Source organism: Arachis duranensis, chromosome 4, assembly GCF_000817695.3.
Source record: "Arachis duranensis cultivar V14167 chromosome 4, aradu.V14167.gnm2.J7QH, whole genome shotgun sequence".
NCBI lineage: Eukaryota > Viridiplantae > Streptophyta > Magnoliopsida > Fabales > Fabaceae > Arachis > Arachis duranensis.
Window position 1 is genome coordinate 12,512,736 of NC_029775.3, and position 18,795 is coordinate 12,531,530.

General features: G+C 31.6%; 1 protein-coding gene across 2 annotated transcripts; it reads right to left on the reverse strand.

The window, feature by feature from the left end:
• Positions 1-8,517: 8,517 nt before the first annotated feature.
• On the reverse strand, positions 8,518-11,075 carry LOC107483397 (plasma membrane ATPase 4). Of its 2 annotated transcripts, XR_008008522.1 has the most exons (7): positions 10,411-11,075; positions 10,185-10,307; positions 9,992-10,096; positions 9,776-9,872; positions 9,314-9,326; positions 9,049-9,265; positions 8,518-8,739 (listed from the first exon to the last, which is right to left on the reverse strand). XR_008008522.1 is itself a non-coding variant. In XM_016104011.3 (5 exons), the coding sequence occupies exons 1-5, from the start codon at positions 10,492-10,494 to the stop codon at positions 9,283-9,285; spliced, it is 453 nt and encodes a 150-aa protein (XP_015959497.1). In that variant the 5' UTR covers positions 10,495-11,075; the 3' UTR covers positions 9,268-9,282. The 2 variants fall into 2 exon arrangements, 1 of the variants encoding a protein (XP_015959497.1); XM_016104011.3 differs by lacking the exons at positions 8,518-8,739; positions 9,049-9,265 and having other exon boundaries at positions 9,268-9,326.
• Between the last annotated feature and the right edge of the window lie 7,720 nt (positions 11,076-18,795).

Here is an 18,795-nt window from a genome sequence, read left to right on the forward strand (position 1 = left end):
CCGTTTTTTTTTTTTTTTAGTTTTAAAAAATAAATGGAACGGAAACAGAGCAAGACTACAATACTATAGTATCAACCATATAAGCATTGGACTTATTATTTGGTTGTGCAGTTAAAAGAAATAAAAAATTATTTATATGTAGATATAGGTAAATTAAAAATAGAAGTAATTAAGATATTTGAATATAATAAATTTAGAAGTACTTTTCAATAAAAGTACAACAATGTCATACTTATATTTGGATAAAAACTATATTACATAATTAATTTGAAAAAATAAATATTTAATATTATGCGATAAATAATTTAATCTAAATAATTAATTATAAATAAAATTTAATTACAAATTATATTCTAAAAATATTTTAGTTAGAGCCTAATATTGAAAAATAGATTAAAACAATATTCAATATTTAAATATAAATATTTGTAATAAAATAAAAATATTTAGTTTAAGCTAAGATAATCTCTTTTATAAAAATATTTTTTTATCCCTAACATTTTTAATTTTCTTTAGAAATATATCAAATATTTAGTTACATTCAATTTTGTTCATAATATTTTTTATTTGTTTTTAAAATTATCCCTAAACATTAATTTCATGTAAAATATTAGAGACAAAATTTAAAATTTTTAAAAATAGTTTTGACATAAATAAAAAATGTTAGGGATAAAATTGAATTAATTAAAAAATATTAAAAATAAATTTAAATGAAATTAAAAATTAAAATTTTTTAAAAAAAATCATAAATTTTAGAAACAAAATATACTTTACCAATTACCACATATATGTGTGCCTCTGTATAATTAAAAACATTGATTATAAACATAAAATATTAATAATGGTAAATTGGTAATACACATTTATATTTTTTTTTCTTTAATTAGGGATGGCAAAACTTTCGGGGATCCGACTGTGGAGAATTTTTTCCGTGGGGATGAGGACGGGGGACAAAATTTCTCCGAGGCAGACGCGGGGACCCGAGCGGGGATCCCCACCCCATCCCCGCTAATTCCCGAAGTTCATAAATTTACTGAATTGTGCTTAATAGTTTATTTTTCATATATGTTTTTTAGTCATTTCACACATACACACATATATATATAAACTCAAAACTCCTAATCCTCATTTGCATAACCCTTCTTCAATTTAGAGATCCCTAACGCTGTTTATACTCCATACTTCATCCAATCTCTCTGCAGTTATCCCCTAACCACTCTTCCTTCTCACCGTATCGTCACACCTCACCGTGCCATCATTCTCACCGCGTCCTCCTCTTTATTTGCGGCGTTCCTTTCTGGAACTTTGCTGTCGTGTCCATTCTCCCCTCTGTTGCCGCGTCTCCCACCTCGTCCACTGTTCTGTCTCCCGGCTCGCCGTTACGTCCCCCCATTACGTCATTTCGAAAGAAGTTACCATTTTATAGTTTAGACTTTTTGTATAAAATCTTGCTATTTTTGTATAGGATGGATACTTGTAGCTCTATTCATATGAAAATTAATAATTAGTTAGAACTATCAGATAATGAAAAATGGGGTCTCTAAAGAGAATAGAGGCATGTGGAGAATGGGAATGAAGAGCAATATTCCTCCACGGTAAAAAATGGAGATAGGAACAGGAAGCAAATCTGGTCATCTGGGGACAAAAATAAGAAGTAGGGAGGCATCCTCCACCCTACTCGTTGACATTCTTATCTTCAACTGCTTCTGTTAAACTCAAAGAAATATATATTTTTTACTTCTAATTTACTTTTAAAAGTATAAACAAATAACTCAAAAAATAAAATAAGTATTTTTTTATTCTGTATAGTTGGTGAGGTTTGCAGGATAAATTAATGCATCATTGAAAAATTAATTAATGGTTAAGAGAGATAATCTCTCGTGTCTTTTTTTGGGTATGGCCATACTAACTGGACCAACAAATACTCTTTTGAACATAACACTCAAATTGGGCTATGAATATAAAGTTCACAAGGAGAATAAGTAATGATAATAATAATAATAATAATAATAATAATAATAATAATAATCTTATGTACATACTCACTATGTGCATTAAAAATATTAATTACTAAATTAATTATTATATTTTATACATATGATATATATTATTTAATTATTTTTTAAATATATTTTATATTAATAATTAATTTAGTGATTAAAATTTTGATAGACATGTAGCATGACCGTTTAAGCCTTTAAGGTAATTATTCTAACCTTGATAATTTTGACCCTGCGCTTCTTGAATTAACACTCTGAGTCATGACCTCGTGCAACTCAAGCTACACATAAGATAATAATTAATAATATAGGACTAATCTTAATAAATATAAATAATGCAAAATATTACAGTTAGAAATTAGTAGTATATGTGTTTTCAATTAGGTGCATGATATGATGTCTATATATATTTGTCTAACTTATTAAAATAAGATAAAATTTAATATTTAAATTAAAAAATATAAAAATAAACAATTTTTTAATATTTAAAATTTACTATAAAAATTAACTTCTACAATTTCGACACCAAAATTACAAGCACATAGAATTAGCCTTTCAATTAATTCGTTTGCGTATCTCTAATGATTGGAATATATGGCATGAATGCGACTCCAAATTTTGCGAATAGCAATGTGATTTGTGAGCGCAAAATAGTGTTCGTTGTCTGTGTCCGTGACAGAACCCTCAACAGTCAAGACACATTTTTTTTTTAAGTAAATTATGGCCATCGCATGGGAAACGAGGACCTCTCTCGTGTTCGGCGATAAAGAAGAAAAATCTTATCAAAATAAAAAGAACAATGTAGTCAGTAGTGTATTTAATTGATAGCAGCTATATCCTCCAAAATATTATATTAGTTATGTGAAATGTTATTTTAATTCAAAATTAGTATTTAAAAATTAATAATAATTACTAAAAAATTTAATTAGAAAGCCAACTTTTTTCAACTAATATTAACTAATCTTTTTTAATCATAAACTCTAAATATTTTAAATTTTAAATTTTAAATTCTAAACCTAATACTAAAATCTAAACTCTCCAAAATTTAAAGATTAAAAAAAATAAATTTACAATAAAAATTTAACTAATATTAATTAAAAGTTAATTTTATACTTATTTTTACTAAAAATATGCAAGTATAAATTTTGATTGATTTATACTATTTTTTATCTCATGCTTGATTATTAGTCTTAATAAGATTAATTTCGCTATCTATCTAAGTATCTTTAATAACTAAGTATGATCAAATTGATCTAAACTCAACAAAAACAGCTTATACATATATGCGTAAATGAGAGTTCATCTTTTTCTCGTGAAAAGTGTATTAAAATTTTTTAACTATGATATAAAAATTTTTAACTTTAATACCGAAATTTTTCAAGATTTTGAACTTGATATTACAGTTTTTTTTCTTTTTCTTATTCTTTTTCTTTCTTATTTATTTTTACAGAATTTTTATATTTTTATTTATAAAATTACGTATTTTTTTTTCAAAATTTTTTGTATTTATTATCAAAAAAATAAACGTTGAATAATTCTTTTATTTTATTCTTTTTTTTTTATTTTTTTAGAGGATAAAACAAGAAGAATTATAAATGTGAAATAACAAAAACTATAAAACAAAGAAGAGGAGTTCCTTCTTCTTATTTATTTGATTTTTTTTTTTATATATTTTTATTTTTTTATAAAGTAAAAAAAATTTATGAGAATGTGAAATGCAAGGAATTATAAAAAAAAGAAGTTTGAAAAAAGCATAAAATAGAAAAATAGTATCAAATGTCTTAACTGTGATACAAACATTTTTTAATTTTGACACTAAAATTTTTCAAGACTCTAAACTTCATGCAGTAGTTTTTTAACAAGAACTTATTTAACTTTTTCTTCTTATTCTTCCTTTTTCTTCATTTTTTTGGTTGTTTGTAAAAAAAAAGAAAAATATGCACATAAAATTTAGTTATTTACGTTTTCGTTTCAACTGAAATAAAAATAGCACGTGAATCTAAAATTATTATTTTAATTTGGTTAGACTCGAATAAATTAAAAAATGAGTCATCTAAATCAGCCCCTGAACTTTTTAGGATTAGATACTTTAATCCCCCAACTTTTGAAATACACAAAAAAACTCCTCTACGTTGTCCAGTCTTATTTCTTCATCAATGACAAACAAAATATGATGACATAGAAGTCTGGTCTAATTCACGTGACAATCAGTTGTTCACGCATATAAATAAAATAAATTAGTCTCTGGGATATGTTGTAAAAATGCATCATTTTGGAGCCCACTAAGCGTCGCAGTTCTTTGCTGGCCTCCACCACTACCACCAAGGTTGTAGCATACTCGGTCTTCACCACATGAGCAACCTCAAACCAAGCTCTGCATCATAGGAAGTGGTCCTGTCGCTCATACTGCCATCGTCTATGTTGCCCGTGCTGAGCTCGAGCCAATTCTCTTCAAAGGATGGATGGCCAACGACATTATTGGTGGCCAACTCACCACCATAATCGACGTCGAGAACTTCTCCAACAGCTTAAAACACAATCAACGACAACTACTCCTCAAAACCAAACAAGCGATGGCTCTCATTCAATCTAAGCCCCATCAACTACCTTCTCCACAAGCAGCACCTCCTCTTCACTCTCCTTGGAATCTTCACTGCCACCGCTTTCTTCCATCTCCTCCCTTCCTACAACACCAACCCTAACCAATACGACATCGTTCTGATCCCATACTTCATGCAATACGACTCAGTCTTGTAAACTTAATTTAAACAGAAACATTAATTAGGATTTTAAAAGTTGTGATTTTTATACCTGGATTGATTGTCATAATGAATTTTGGTTATGATAGAGTTGGACTTTAAGATTGATTTCTCTCCCTTTCTCTTTCTTTCAAACGTTCATTAGGATGGCAATTTTCTAGTATTTTCAGTAAGTAAAAACTGTAAAAAAATATTATGTATATTGGATAGAGAGAGGACCATCTTTATATGTGTCATTATCTTCATATGTTTCAGATATACTTTTCTTTTCGAACTATGTCTTACGTTTAGGACATCCTTTTAAAAATGTCCTTCTTTTTTATAAAAATGACACTGTTTTGCATTGACATGTCGTTTCTTCTTAAAATTCTTTAGTTTTGTCTTTAATTTTTTTTCTGATTTGCCAGCTCCTTAAACCAAGTTAACAGAATGATCACCACAATTCTTAAGTCTATTTTCTTCCTGTATGAGCTTTTCAATCAACTCATTAACATCCCATTTTTTCTTCATAACATTATAATTAATTTGGAAAGCTCCATACAAATAAGATATTGAGTTTAGAATAAACTGCATCATAAAAGAGTCATCAACCATCACACCGAGTACCTTTAACTTTGCACTAATATTAGTCATCTCAATAGTATTAGAATGCTCTTGCATGCTCTTAGATCCATCAACTTCATGGTTGTGAGCGGTGACACTAATGTACTAGCAAATGACTTATCAGCAAAATGGAAGTCGTCTTCCACAAACGCAAGATATTCTTTAACACTTTCTGCTTGTAGAAGGATAGTCAGCAGTCATTTACATAAATATAAGGCTCAATATGTTAGAATATTCCCATGTCTTATGTGTATGCTTCTCATCCTTATGATTATCACGAGTGACAATGGGTTTTTCTTTCAAAAGTGACAAGTCAACATTCAAAAGATCTAAATAGAACTTCACTTGCTCACTCTAGAGAAGTTTAAGCCATTAAACATGGTAACAGATGAAACTTGCGAATAAATTGAAATATCTATAATTTAATCATATAATATTCATATTAATTTTAATTTTATCATCTACTCAGATTACATAATATAACAAAGCATATTATAGTTTACCTTTGGGTAAAATTCTGCAATTTACTAACATATAAATAAATACTATATTTATCATACTTAAAGATTGAAATTCTCTATGAAATACATATATCATCTTTGGACAATACATATATCTGATTAAAGAATAATAATTTTTTTTTCAAGTCTGTTAATAATAGAAAAGATTTTTTTTGGATAAATTTAATTCTAAAATTAATTAACACAGTATTAACTATGTTAACATTTTATATTATAACTTCATAACTTGATCACTTTGGTATACGCAAGTAGTAAATAATCAAAATAAACTTAATACTATAAATAAAATATTTATAGATTTTCATAAAACTATAATATATTATGTACTCAAAATAAATTTATAGCATAGCAATAAACATGAACTCAAGATTAAATTCATACATGAGTACAACTTATGGTCAAATTAAAATATTCAAAAGAAAACATGTAGAACATATACAACCACAAATATCCAGTTTTGATGGCATAAAAATTTAAAACCCACTTAATTAAAATCCTATTATAAATAATTAATCAAAAAATATTGTGGACATCATAATTAGACCAGAAAAAATCACACACTTTTAGAACATATGCTCTGATACTTGTAAACTTAATTTAAGCGAAAGCATTAATTATGATCTTAAAAATTGTAATTTTCATACCTGAATTGGTTGCCATAATATAATGAATTTTGGTTATAATAGAATTGGACTTTACAAGATTGATTTTTCTCTTTTTTTCTTTCTTTTAGAAGTTCATCCAGATCAGTTCCATAGTGTTTTTAGTAAATAGAAATGATAAAAGACATCGTGTATATTAAATAGAGAGAGGACCATCTTTATATGTGTGATTACCTTTAAATCTAATGCGTCTATCAAATAATTATAATTAGACCACAATAAAAGTTTAAATTACAATAAACTTCCAACAAGTCTTCCCAACAAACCACTAGAGCAAGCACGCTCCGGCGAAAGTCCCAACAGTTTTTGGAATGCGTGATCTCGACATGCCGTGTGCTATGGTGCCTCCTCGATCTTCCGTAACAAGCCTCTTACCGTTATCGGAGGCGACGATTCCACATGGAGGAAGCGACATTCCTCATCACGAAGTACAATTCCGAAGTTTATATCATCTACCGTAGAGATATGTTCTTCACCCAATTTCAAATGCTGTTCAGGTACTAATTTATCTTGTTTGCATATATAAATAACTGATTGTTACGAGTGTTGTTCTATATTTCTATGTTAGTATTTTTTATTTGTTATTGACAAAAAATTAAGGTTAAAAAATTTGTTTACTAAAGTTAAACGTGTGAGAATTTTCTATGTATTTTAAAAGTTAAAAGGTTAAAATATTCAATTTTAAAAATTTCAACAATCGATTTGGATAATTATTTTTAAAAAATTCTGTACCCGTAGCTTTCTGTAATAAGATAACGTAGATAGTTGAATTTCCTCAAGTTTTAGTCCTAGTTTTTGCTGCACATCATCATCACAATGACAAGTAGTGCTAATAATAAAAAAAAGGAGATTAGAAGTGTATAGCATGGTTTTAATTTGATGTTACATGTGTTATCGATCAGCAAAATTGTGGCATTTGAATGGTTATTGAATATTGATAATGATGCTTGTCGATTTAATTATGCATGTAAAACATTTGTTCTTTACTTCTTTAAGATGAAAGATACTTTTATGTTTTTTGAAGGATTCTTTTTATGTAGTTTTCTCTATTTTTTTTCTTTTAAGTTTTTCTCTAAAATTATAATATGCAAGCATCACGGTCAATCGATTTTTTCAGATAAATAAAAAAAATATTGTGATAAGAACTAACAACGTGGATGTCTATTTCCATGCAAAACTCATTTTTTTAAAGAAAGAATGACATTAAATGCATGTTGAAATTAAGCTTTAAATATGTGTATAAATAGAGGCCTTTGCCTCTCAGAGAAATACAAGCAAGTGAACTGGATTTTACTAATTTAAATCTCAAAATGAAGTACATATAGACTTGCAAGGAGAAAGCTCGTGAAAGCCAGGAACAAAGAATCGAGCATCCACTACAAAAAATTTTGGTTAAAACGGCGGTTTTTTTAGGTAATTACGGCGGTTTGAACCGCCATTATTACCAAGAATGGCGGTTTTAGAAAACGACGTAATTCTGGGCGCCATTCTGGTTATTACGGCGGTTTTCAGAAAACCGCCACAATTTCCTGAGTTAAAACGGCAGTTTTTGGATAGGTTAAAACGGCGGTTCAAACCGCCATTTTTTCCAAATAAAACGGCGGTTTTTCGAAGGTTAAAACGACGGTTCAAACCGCCGTTATTTCCAAGGTAAAAATGGCATTTTCAATTGGTTAAAATGGCATTTTTGAACCGCCATTTTTACCTAATAAAGTGAGCGTTTTTATTGGTTAAAACGGCATTTTTGAACCGCCATTTTTACCCTAACAGTGACGTTTTTATTGGTTAAAACGGCATTTAAAACCGCCGTTTTTACCGGGTTAAAATGGCATTTCATATTGATTAAAATGGCAATTACAATCTACCCTTTTTACCTAATAAAAGTGACATTTTTTTATCTTTTAAAATGCAATTTTTACTGTTGTTCTTATCGTGCAAAAAAATAATTTTTTTATTAAATTCCACAATAACAAAATCATAATCCATGGACAAAATATTATATAACTCAAAGTATTAAACATAATATATGATTTTTTAGTATTGCGAATCAAAAGTAACAACTCCTATACAAAGTATCAAACTAAGAAATATTGTTAGTTCTATTAGATTGGGAGTTTTCCTAGAGATGCTCAAAAAGTTTGCTTCAGGCCCTTCCAACATTTTCATTGTTCATGTCCGTGTAAATAAATATTACCTGTAAAAGAAAATTAAACATTAGAAATAAATAGTTGCTCAAATAAATAGCCATTTTGAAGAAGAGAAAACTAAACCAGCAGTCTCACAAGAAATATGCTATTTGATAAGAATTCATTATTAATTAGGAGTAGCTATCTTTTAACCTCTTTGGCTCCATCTTATTTCTATCCTTCTCTTAGCTTTCTCAAAGTTTAGAAACTCACTCTGCAAGGCACTCAATTACTATCTACTCCACTAACAGTATTAATAATAAATCAAATACAACTAACTAACTATCTAGAGAGAGATAAATACTAATAATTAGTACCTGAGCTACATAATAAGAACTCATTCTTTTTTGCTTCCTTCTGCGCCGCTTCTCTTCCGCTGCATCTTTCTGAATTCCTCCCTTTCTTAATTGTCAGTGATTTTGCCAACCCATTGAACATTGAAGAAAGACGACCCATCAAAACTTTTGAAGAAATTAGTAATGTTACTGTTGAGCCACTATTTTTCAACTGTTAAAAGATTCTTCCCGTTGTAACATTTGAGCCACTACTTTTCAGCTGTTAAGAGATTCTTCCCGTTGTAATAGTTTTTGAGGCTCTGAACAACGAAAATTTAACTCACGGATTAGAAATTCAACACTTAAAGGGAGAGAAAATTTAAATGCATATATATATATATATATGCTAATGATGTAAAAAAAAAGGAAAAAAAAAGAAATCTACGCTTAAATCCCAGGATCTAATATAAAATATAAAAAATAATAATAAAAGAAACTATATGGTCATTCTTATGCTGATTCCAGGTTCCTTCTAGCAATGCATCTAGAATTTCAATGCATAGGAATGGAAATTAACAAAAGAGAAACTCGTAATATTTAATAACATAGCATCTGGTTATGTTTGGTTTGAAGCTAAAAGTGAAAAGTAATTCAGATGAAGTTCTGTTATTCTGAATATATATGGCATTGCTTTCAGCCATTGTCTCAAAAACCCAATTGTAGTGTGGACCATGATTTCCTCTTTGAGAAAATAGTAATGAGTATAAACCTGGAAAGATTCCGGCAAATCCATTGGCTTTCTCAATTAACTCTTCGACGGGAAGTGTGGCGATACTTGCATCTTTGTCTTGCCAAGAAGGAACTTCCTGCAGTAGCAGAGAAGATGCTTCAGATTCAGGTTCTCTTTATTATTATTATTTATATTTACAAGAAACTTGGGAACATGTACTGAAAAATTAAAGCATGAAGACTTTGATGTAAGAACCTGTCTTGAAATGGCTAGGGAACGAAGGCCTTTTTCGGCGAACTTATCAATAATGGCATGAACCTTCTTCTTAGCATCATCCCTTAGATTACACAAGTTCATGATCTATTCATCATAACAAAGAATATCATATCAGCATCAATGGAACAGGCCAAAACCTCTTACAAATCATGAACAAACTAAAAATTGTTACCTGCTCCGGAGCGCCTTTGCTGGCACAGTACCAGTTTCCATCAGCATCAATGTAAGTCAGAGAAGTTCTCTTGTCAACAGGATTGAAAGGTAAAAAGTGAACATATCTGATTCTAGCCCTTGCCTGCAGCACAAGGCATATACATGTTCAATTTTTGGCACGATTTTCAAATAATGAAATCAAGGACAAAAATTAAGGACACTAAGCTTTATGAAAGAAGTTAAACCTCTTTGGGATCTGCAAGCATTCCAACAATAGCAGCATCAATGGCATCCTGATTTTTCGGTGCCATTCCAACAATAGTAGGCATAGCAGCATCAATGGTTGTTGCATAGAAGAGCGAGCTATGATGACTGCTCACCGAAGGAGGAGGGAATGCCAGGCTCACCCGCTTCCACCGTGCTGTTGTAACCCTAGAGTCAAAGAAACCCCATTGAAACCCTGCTGTTGCTGCTGCTGCTGGATATATGAAGAGAAATCAAGCTCCACCGATCCAAATGTGTCCATCACTCAATCTATGTCTTGGCTCAACTTATATTATATAATTGGAAGTGACAAGAGGTCAAAAGGAGGCCTAAAGATAAGGATGATATGATGCATATATATATGGCTTTATTATTCCTTGGGGAAGATGACTTCCCTTTTTTGTAATTGGCTTCACTTTAGTTACCAACATAATACAATCGCTGAATTCATTCGAATCTATATATTAAGACAAACTAAGATGAATGAATGCATTATTAGTTGCAATCATGTCAGTTACGTTGTTACCTTTTTGTATTATAAGACAAGCAAAAAGCAAATAAGCAATGCATACTTCAGAAAAAAACAAACAGCGCACACAGAGAATTCTACTTCATTCATTAATCATTCATACCCTGAATCTCTCTAAATAATTTGCTCAGAAACTGATTGCCAAATGGTCACACGACCTGCTTCATTCATTTCCAGACATATATTTACATTTTAATTGACAAAGAATCCCCAATACAATCCCATCAACCGAACCGTCAAAAAGTTAGCTAGCTAGGGACCTCATTGGGGTTGATTTGCATTGATAGATACTAATAATTCACATAACGGAATAAAGACCGTTTGACTTGCAACTTTTTTTTCCATAGAAAACACATACGCACATACCTCAAAGGTAGAAAGTGTCACATATTTGATATTTGACACAGAACACATAAATCCAACAGTCTAATTAATCACCTTTTCAAGTTTTAACTAATCTGACACTAGTAGAGCCACATTAAAACAGCAATGAACAGATGATGATGAAACAATTTAGTTACAGTCAATTTTGAAATAGTTGAGATTGTCTTTGGTTTCACCATCAATCTCTTTCAATCAATTTCTAGAGTGTTTTTCTCTTTTCTTTTATGGAAATTGAACAACAAAATAAAGCATATACATGTCGAGAATAAAGAACAAGAAACATTTTGACTACTATGCTGAGATTCAAACCAAATTAATTAAATTTGTTCATCTAATCTAAGGCACGCCTAAGACAATCGATTAGAATGAAATATTTTCAAGAGAACAAAGGGAAATAGGGAGAAGAACCTACTCGTGAGTCTGTCGGAGGAGAAACTCGCAGCTCAATAGCTCGATGGACGAGATTTCCGCCGCAGGAGAACGCCGTAGGAGGAGATCGCCGCTGGAGGAGAAGTCGCTGGAAGAGAGATCGCAGGAGGAGACTTTGCCGAAGGAGACCGTCACTAGAGAAGACGTCGCAGAAGGAGGTCACCGCTGGAGGAGACGTTGCCGGAGGAGACCGTCGGTGGAGGAGACGTCACTGGCAGGAGGAGATCATCGCAGGAGGAGATCGCCATTGGAGAAGACGTTGCAAGAGGAGGTCGCCGCTGGAGGAGACTTCGCCGGAGGAGGTCGTCGCTTGAGAGGATTGTCGCCGGAGGAGAGATCGTGACAGAGGAGATCGCAGTGGCAGAGCTTCAAGATTTCTCTCACAGTGGCCGCGTTTCAATGTAGGAATGAGGAGGGGTTAATTTAGGGTTGGGCATTTTATACAAGTTGATAATGGCGTTTTAAAACCGCCAGAATCCAAAACAACCGCTGTTAATTACAAATTAATTACGGCAACAGTAAGAAATGACATAATATTCAAATATTAGGGCGTTTTTATACAACCCCCATATTATTCATGCCATTTTATATCATTTTTTTTGTAGTGATCTTTATTATATATATCTTTTATTTCACAACATGTTATCAGCACGAGACTCTGATCAAATTTTTAGGAAGACTCAGATAACAAATTTTCATTATGTCGAAACTCTCTCATCTTGAATTCAATGCTCTTGATATATCTGGAAACAATTATTTATCATGGATACTAGATGCTGAAATCCATCTTGATTCAATGGATCTTGGAGATACCATTATGGTTGAAAATAATGCATCCCAGAAGGATAAAGCTAAAGCCATGATTTTTCTTCGTCGTCATCTTGACGAAGGATTGAAAAATGAATATCTTACATTAAAAGATCCTGTAGATCTTTGGAAAGACCTTGAAGAAAGGTATAATCATCAGAAAACGGTGATACTTCCTCAAACCCGATATGAATGGACGCATTTGCGTTTACAAGATTTTAAATCTATAAATGAATATAATTCTGCAATGTTTCGAATCACCTCACGAATAAAATTGTGTGGGAAAAAAATAACTGATCATGATATATTGGAAAAAACTTTCTCAACCTTCCATGCCTCGAATGTGCTCCTGCAGCAGCAGTATCGAGAGAAAGGGTTTAAAAAAATATTGAGTTAATTTCTTGCCTTCTTGTTGCTGAACGCAACAATGAGTTGTTATTGAAAAATCATGAAGCGCGCTCAGCTGGCGCTGCCCCCTTTCCTGAAGTAAATGTGGCAAATTACCCCAGAAGAGGTAAATGGCAAGGTTTTAATAATAAGAAAAATTATGGAAGGAAAAAGAATTATGTTCAAAAGAGAGGATCTCACCAGAAGTGGGTTAAAGAAAGGAATATCGGGCAGAATAAATCAACCGAGGAGAAGTGTTTCCGCTGTGGTGAAAAGGGCCATTGGTCACGTACCTGTCGTACCCCAAGGCACCTAGTCGATCTTTACAAAGCATCTTTGAAAAAGAACGACAAAGAAAAGGAAACAAATTTTGTTTCAAATGATATTGAGAACTCCACCACTCATTATGATGTATCTGATTTCTTTGAGGATCCTGAAGGAAATATTGGTCATTTGATCAATGATGGAATAGTTTAATACGTGGGATTGTGAAGTATCTATGTAAATAAATAATGTAAAGAACTTATAGTTAAGTTTTATTTTCTATGTATTTAAGTTTCAAATGTGATGTACATAAATAATGAAATATTAATGTTTATGAATTTTGAAATTATTAAATGTGTCAAATTTTAAAATAAAATTTCAGTATATGACATTATTTTATGTACAGTGTTTCTTAGAAAAATAATTCTGATCAAGTATTCAATTTAACTGTGCATTTTATTATTATTTGTTTTTGAAGAGAATGGCAAGGATATGTAATGAAGATGTATGCCTTGCGGATAGTGCAAGTTCGCACACTATTCTCAAAAGTGATATATATTTTACCCATCTTGTGCCAAAAGAGGAATATGTTAATACTATTATTGGCTCAGGCAATGTGATTGAGGGCTCTGGAAGAGCTATAATTTTGTTTCCTGGAGGAACAAAATTTATAATAAATAATGCACTGTTATCTACCAAATCTCGAAGAAACTTGTTGAGCTTTAAAGATATTCGACGAAATGGGTATCATATTGAGACTATGAATGAGGAAAATCATGAGTATTTATATATCACAACTCATGATTCAAATAAGAAAGTTATATTAGAAAAATTACCCTCACTTTCATCTGGGTTGTATTATACTAAGATTAGTGCAATTGAATCACATGTTACTGTAAACCAGAAGTTTATTAGTCCAAATGAATTCATAACTTGGCACGACCGATTGGGTCATCCGGGAACAACCATGATGAGGAGAATTATTGAAAACTCTCATGGACATTCACTAAAGAACCAGAAGATTCTTAAAGCTAGTGAATTTTGTTGTGCTGCATGTTCTCAAGGAAATTTAATTTTAAGGCCATCACCATTAAAGATTGGATTTGAGTCCCCTGAATTCATAGAAAGGATTTAAGGTGATATATGTGGACCTATTCATCTACCATGTGGATCTTTTAGATATTTTATGGTCCTAATAGATGCATCTTCGAGATGGTCACATGTGTGCTTATTATCTTCTCGCAACCTGGCGTTTGCGAGATTACTGGCTCAAATTATTCGATTAAAAGCACAATTTCCAGAAAATCCAATTAAAGCAATTCGTCTTGATAATGCTGGTGAATTTGCTTCCCAAGCTTTTGATGCTTATTGTATGGCTAATGGAATAAGTGTTGAACATCCAGTAGCTTATGTTCACACACAAAATGGGTTAGCAAAATCACTTATTAAGCGCCTCCAATTAATTGCTAGACCCTTGCTTATGAGAACAAATCTCCCAACCTCGGTTTGGGGGCATGCTATTTTACATGCCGCAGCACTTATTCGTTTAAGGCCAACGAGTTATCATCAATTCTCTCCTATGCAATTAGCTTTTGGCCAGCAGCCAAATGTTTCCCATTTAAGAATATTTGGGTGTGTGATATATGTTCTCATTGCACCACCTAATCGCACCAAAATGGGACCCCAAAGAAAATTGGGAATATATGTTGGATATGATTCTCCCTCTATAGTGAGGTATCTTGAGATACAAATTGGAGATGTATTTAAAGCCAGGTTTGCGGATTGTCATTTTGATGAATCAAAATTTCCAACATTAGGGGGAGAAAATAAGCTTCTTGAAAAGGAACTTAATTGGAATGCATCATCGTTGATGCATTTAGATCCTTGATCAGGGCAATGTGAACTAGAAGTTCAAAAGATTATACATTTGCAAAGAATAGCAAATGCATTGCCTGATGCATTTTCCGATACAAAGAGGATAACCAAATCTTATATACCAGCGGAAAATGCCTCAATTCGAATTGACGTTCCAGTAGGACAAGTAGCCACTGAAGCAAATTCACGTCAGAAGCGTGGCAGGGCGGAAAATGCCCCAATTCGAATTGATGTCCCAGTAGGACAAATAGCCACGGAAGCAAATACACGCCAGAAGCGTGGCAGGCCTGTCGGTTCCAAAGATAAAAATCCTCGAAAGAGAAAAGAGGTAAATATGATTCCTATTGAAAAAGACATAGTAAAGACACCGGCAGTTGTCCAAAATTCTGATATAACGCTAGAAGACGTTCAGGTACCTGAAAATTGTGAAAATGATGAGATCTCAATAAATTATGTCTTTACAGGAGAGAAATGGGACCGAAATAAGACAATTATCAATGAAATATTTGCATATAATGTGGCATTAGATATCATGCATGAAAGTAAGGATCTTGAGCCAAGATCAATCGAAGAATGTCGACAAAGGAATGATTGGCCAAAATGGAAAGAAGCCATGAAGGCTGAACTAGACTCACTTGCAAAACGTGAAGTCTTTGGACCTGTAGTCCGTACACCTGAAGATGTAAAACCTGTTGGATATAAGTGGGTATTTGTGAGAAAACGAAATGAGAAAAATGAAGTTGTGCGCTACAAAGCCCGACTTGTGGCACAAGGTTTTTCACAAAGGCCCGGTATAGATTATGAAGAAACGTATTCCCTTGTAGTGGATGCGATAACATTGCGTTATTTGGTCAGTTTAGCTGCATATCATAAACTGCATATGTATTTAATGGATGTGGTAACAGCCTATTTATATGGCTCATTAGATCGGGATATCTATATGAAAGTCCCTGAAGGACTAAAGATATCTAAACCATCCTATGAATATTCGCAAGGGTTATACTCAGTCAAATTGCAAAGATCTTTATACGGTCTAAAGCAATCTGGACGAATGTGGTATAATCGTCTTACTGAGTATCTGGCCAAAAAACGGATTCAGGAATGATGATATCTGCCCATGTGTTTTCATAAAGAAAACTACATCTAGGTTTATTATAATTGCTGTGTACGTTGATGATTTAAATATCATTGGGACTCCTAAAGAGATTCCAACAATTATAAAAACTTTAAAAGAAGAGTTTGAGATGAAAGATCTTGGAAAGACTAAGTTTTGTCTCGACCTGCAGATCGAGCATATAAAAGGTGGGATCTTTATTCATCAAACAACATACACAGAAAAGATCTTGAAAAGATTTTATATGGATAAGTCACATCCATTAAGTACCCCAATGATCGTAAGATCTTTGGATGTGGAAAAGGATCAATTCCGTCCTAAAGAAGAGAATGAAGATATCCTTGGTCCCGAAGTACCATATCTTAGTGCCATTGGAGCGCTAATGTATCTTGCTAATAATACGTGACCTGACATATCATTTGCTGTGAATTTACTAGCAAGATATAGTTCCTCTCCAACCAGAAGACATTGGAGTGGAATCAAACAAATCTTTCGATATCTTCATGGGACGGTTGATATGGGATTGTTTTATCCCTATGGATCCAAGTCACAATTAGTTGGTTATGCAGATGCTGGATACTTGTCTGATCCACATAAAAGGAGATCTCAAACAGGATACTTGTTTACATATGGTGGAACAGCTATATCATGGAGGTCCACAAAACAGACGATAGCAGCAACCTCCTCTAATCATGCTGAAATACTGGCGATTCATGAAGCTAGTCGTGAGTGTTTTTGGCTGAGGAGTCTGATTCAATATATTCTGTCATCATGTGGACTGATTGATCATAAGATAGCTCCAACTGTCCTGTTTGAAGATAATATAGCATGCATTGCTCAACTTAAGGGTGGATACATCAAAGGTGATAGAACAAAGCATATTTCTCCCAAATTCTTCTTCACTCATGACCTTCAAAATCAAGGGACAATTGATGTCCAACAGATCCGTTCAAGTGACAATCTGGCAGATTTATTTACAAAGTCACTCCCAAAATCCTCCTTTGAAAGATTGGTACATAAGATTGGGATGCGCCGATTTCGAGACATTAAATGATGTCGGCAAGAGGGGGAGACTGTACTCTTTTTTCCTTGGTCAAGTTTTTTCCCATTGGGTTTTTCTTGACAAGGTTTTTAATGAGGCATTTCCCATCACAAAGGATATTGTACTCTTTTTCCTTCACTAAGGTTTTTCCCACAGGGTTTTCCTTTAGTAAGGTTTTAATGAGGCAATAATCCTAAATGGGCATCCAAGAGGGAGTGTTGTGATAAAAACGAACAACGTGGATGCCCATTCCCATGCAAAACTCATTTTTTCAAAGAAGGAATGACATTAAATGCATGTTGAAATTAAGCTCCAAATATGTGTATAAATAGAGGCCTTTGCCTCCGAGAGAAATACAAGCAAGTGATAATAAAATCAATTCTCTCTTTATGTTGCAATCAAATATTCTTCCCTTTATATTTCTACTACAATTCTTTCTCTTCTTTTATTTTATTAGTATTCTAAATTCTCTTTTCTATTACTCTTTACATATAATATTAATAGCAATTTTATTTCACAACAAAAAAGTCTACATTAAAACTTGATTTAGTAAAATTTTTAAAAATACAACCACTTTACTTTGTATTTAATAAAAAAAAGTGTTTGTAAGTGTGATTTATTAAAATTTAAGAATTTAGTATAAATTCATATATTAATAAATAAGAAATACTAGAGAGTCATCAAAATTTATTATTTTTAACCATTAGTTAATTATCATTTTTTAAAAGTATTAGTTAACGTATGTTGTTAGATTATTAGACTAAAAAAATTGAATTAATAACTAAAAATAATGACAAAAATAATAAATTCTGATAGTTCTATAGTATTTCTCTTAATAAATATACAATAATTTTATCTTTAATTAAATTATTGATTCCAAATTTAATTTTCAAATTCTAATTTCTATTTATGTCTATTATTACTATTTTAAATTTTGAAACAATTTGTCAAACACAAATGTTGTAACTTATATTTATTAAAAAACATTTTTATTTTAATTTATCGAATATAACTCTTATAGTTTTTAGAAAATAATCTTTTAAAAATTAATCTTAATTAATAGGCTACTTTTAAAATTTATCAAATTGGAGCTAAGTTTTATCTCATATTTGTTAACATACTTTTTATTTGAAATTCTTATGCACCGATAATAGAAATAACAATTAAAATGATCTCTCAATTTTAAATTATAAATCAAAATAATTCTTTTGTTTATTGCCAAGTTAACGTCGTTGTCAGAAATCTTATATATAGTATTAACTTTTATGTTGACACAATATAAAAGAGATAAAATTAATTTAGCTCCCTAAATTTAAAATTAAATTGATTAAATTCCCATCTTATACTTATATTTTTTGGTTTGGTGACACATCTTATACTCATATTTTCTCATTTATCTTTTTCTCTCCATCCGATGTATAAGAAATTATCAGAAGCTTTGTATTTACATTGGGGAAAATTTTCTGGTGACAAAGGAAGAAAACATAACAAAGACAATCCCAAAAAACGTGTATTAAAAAATAAAATGGAACTTG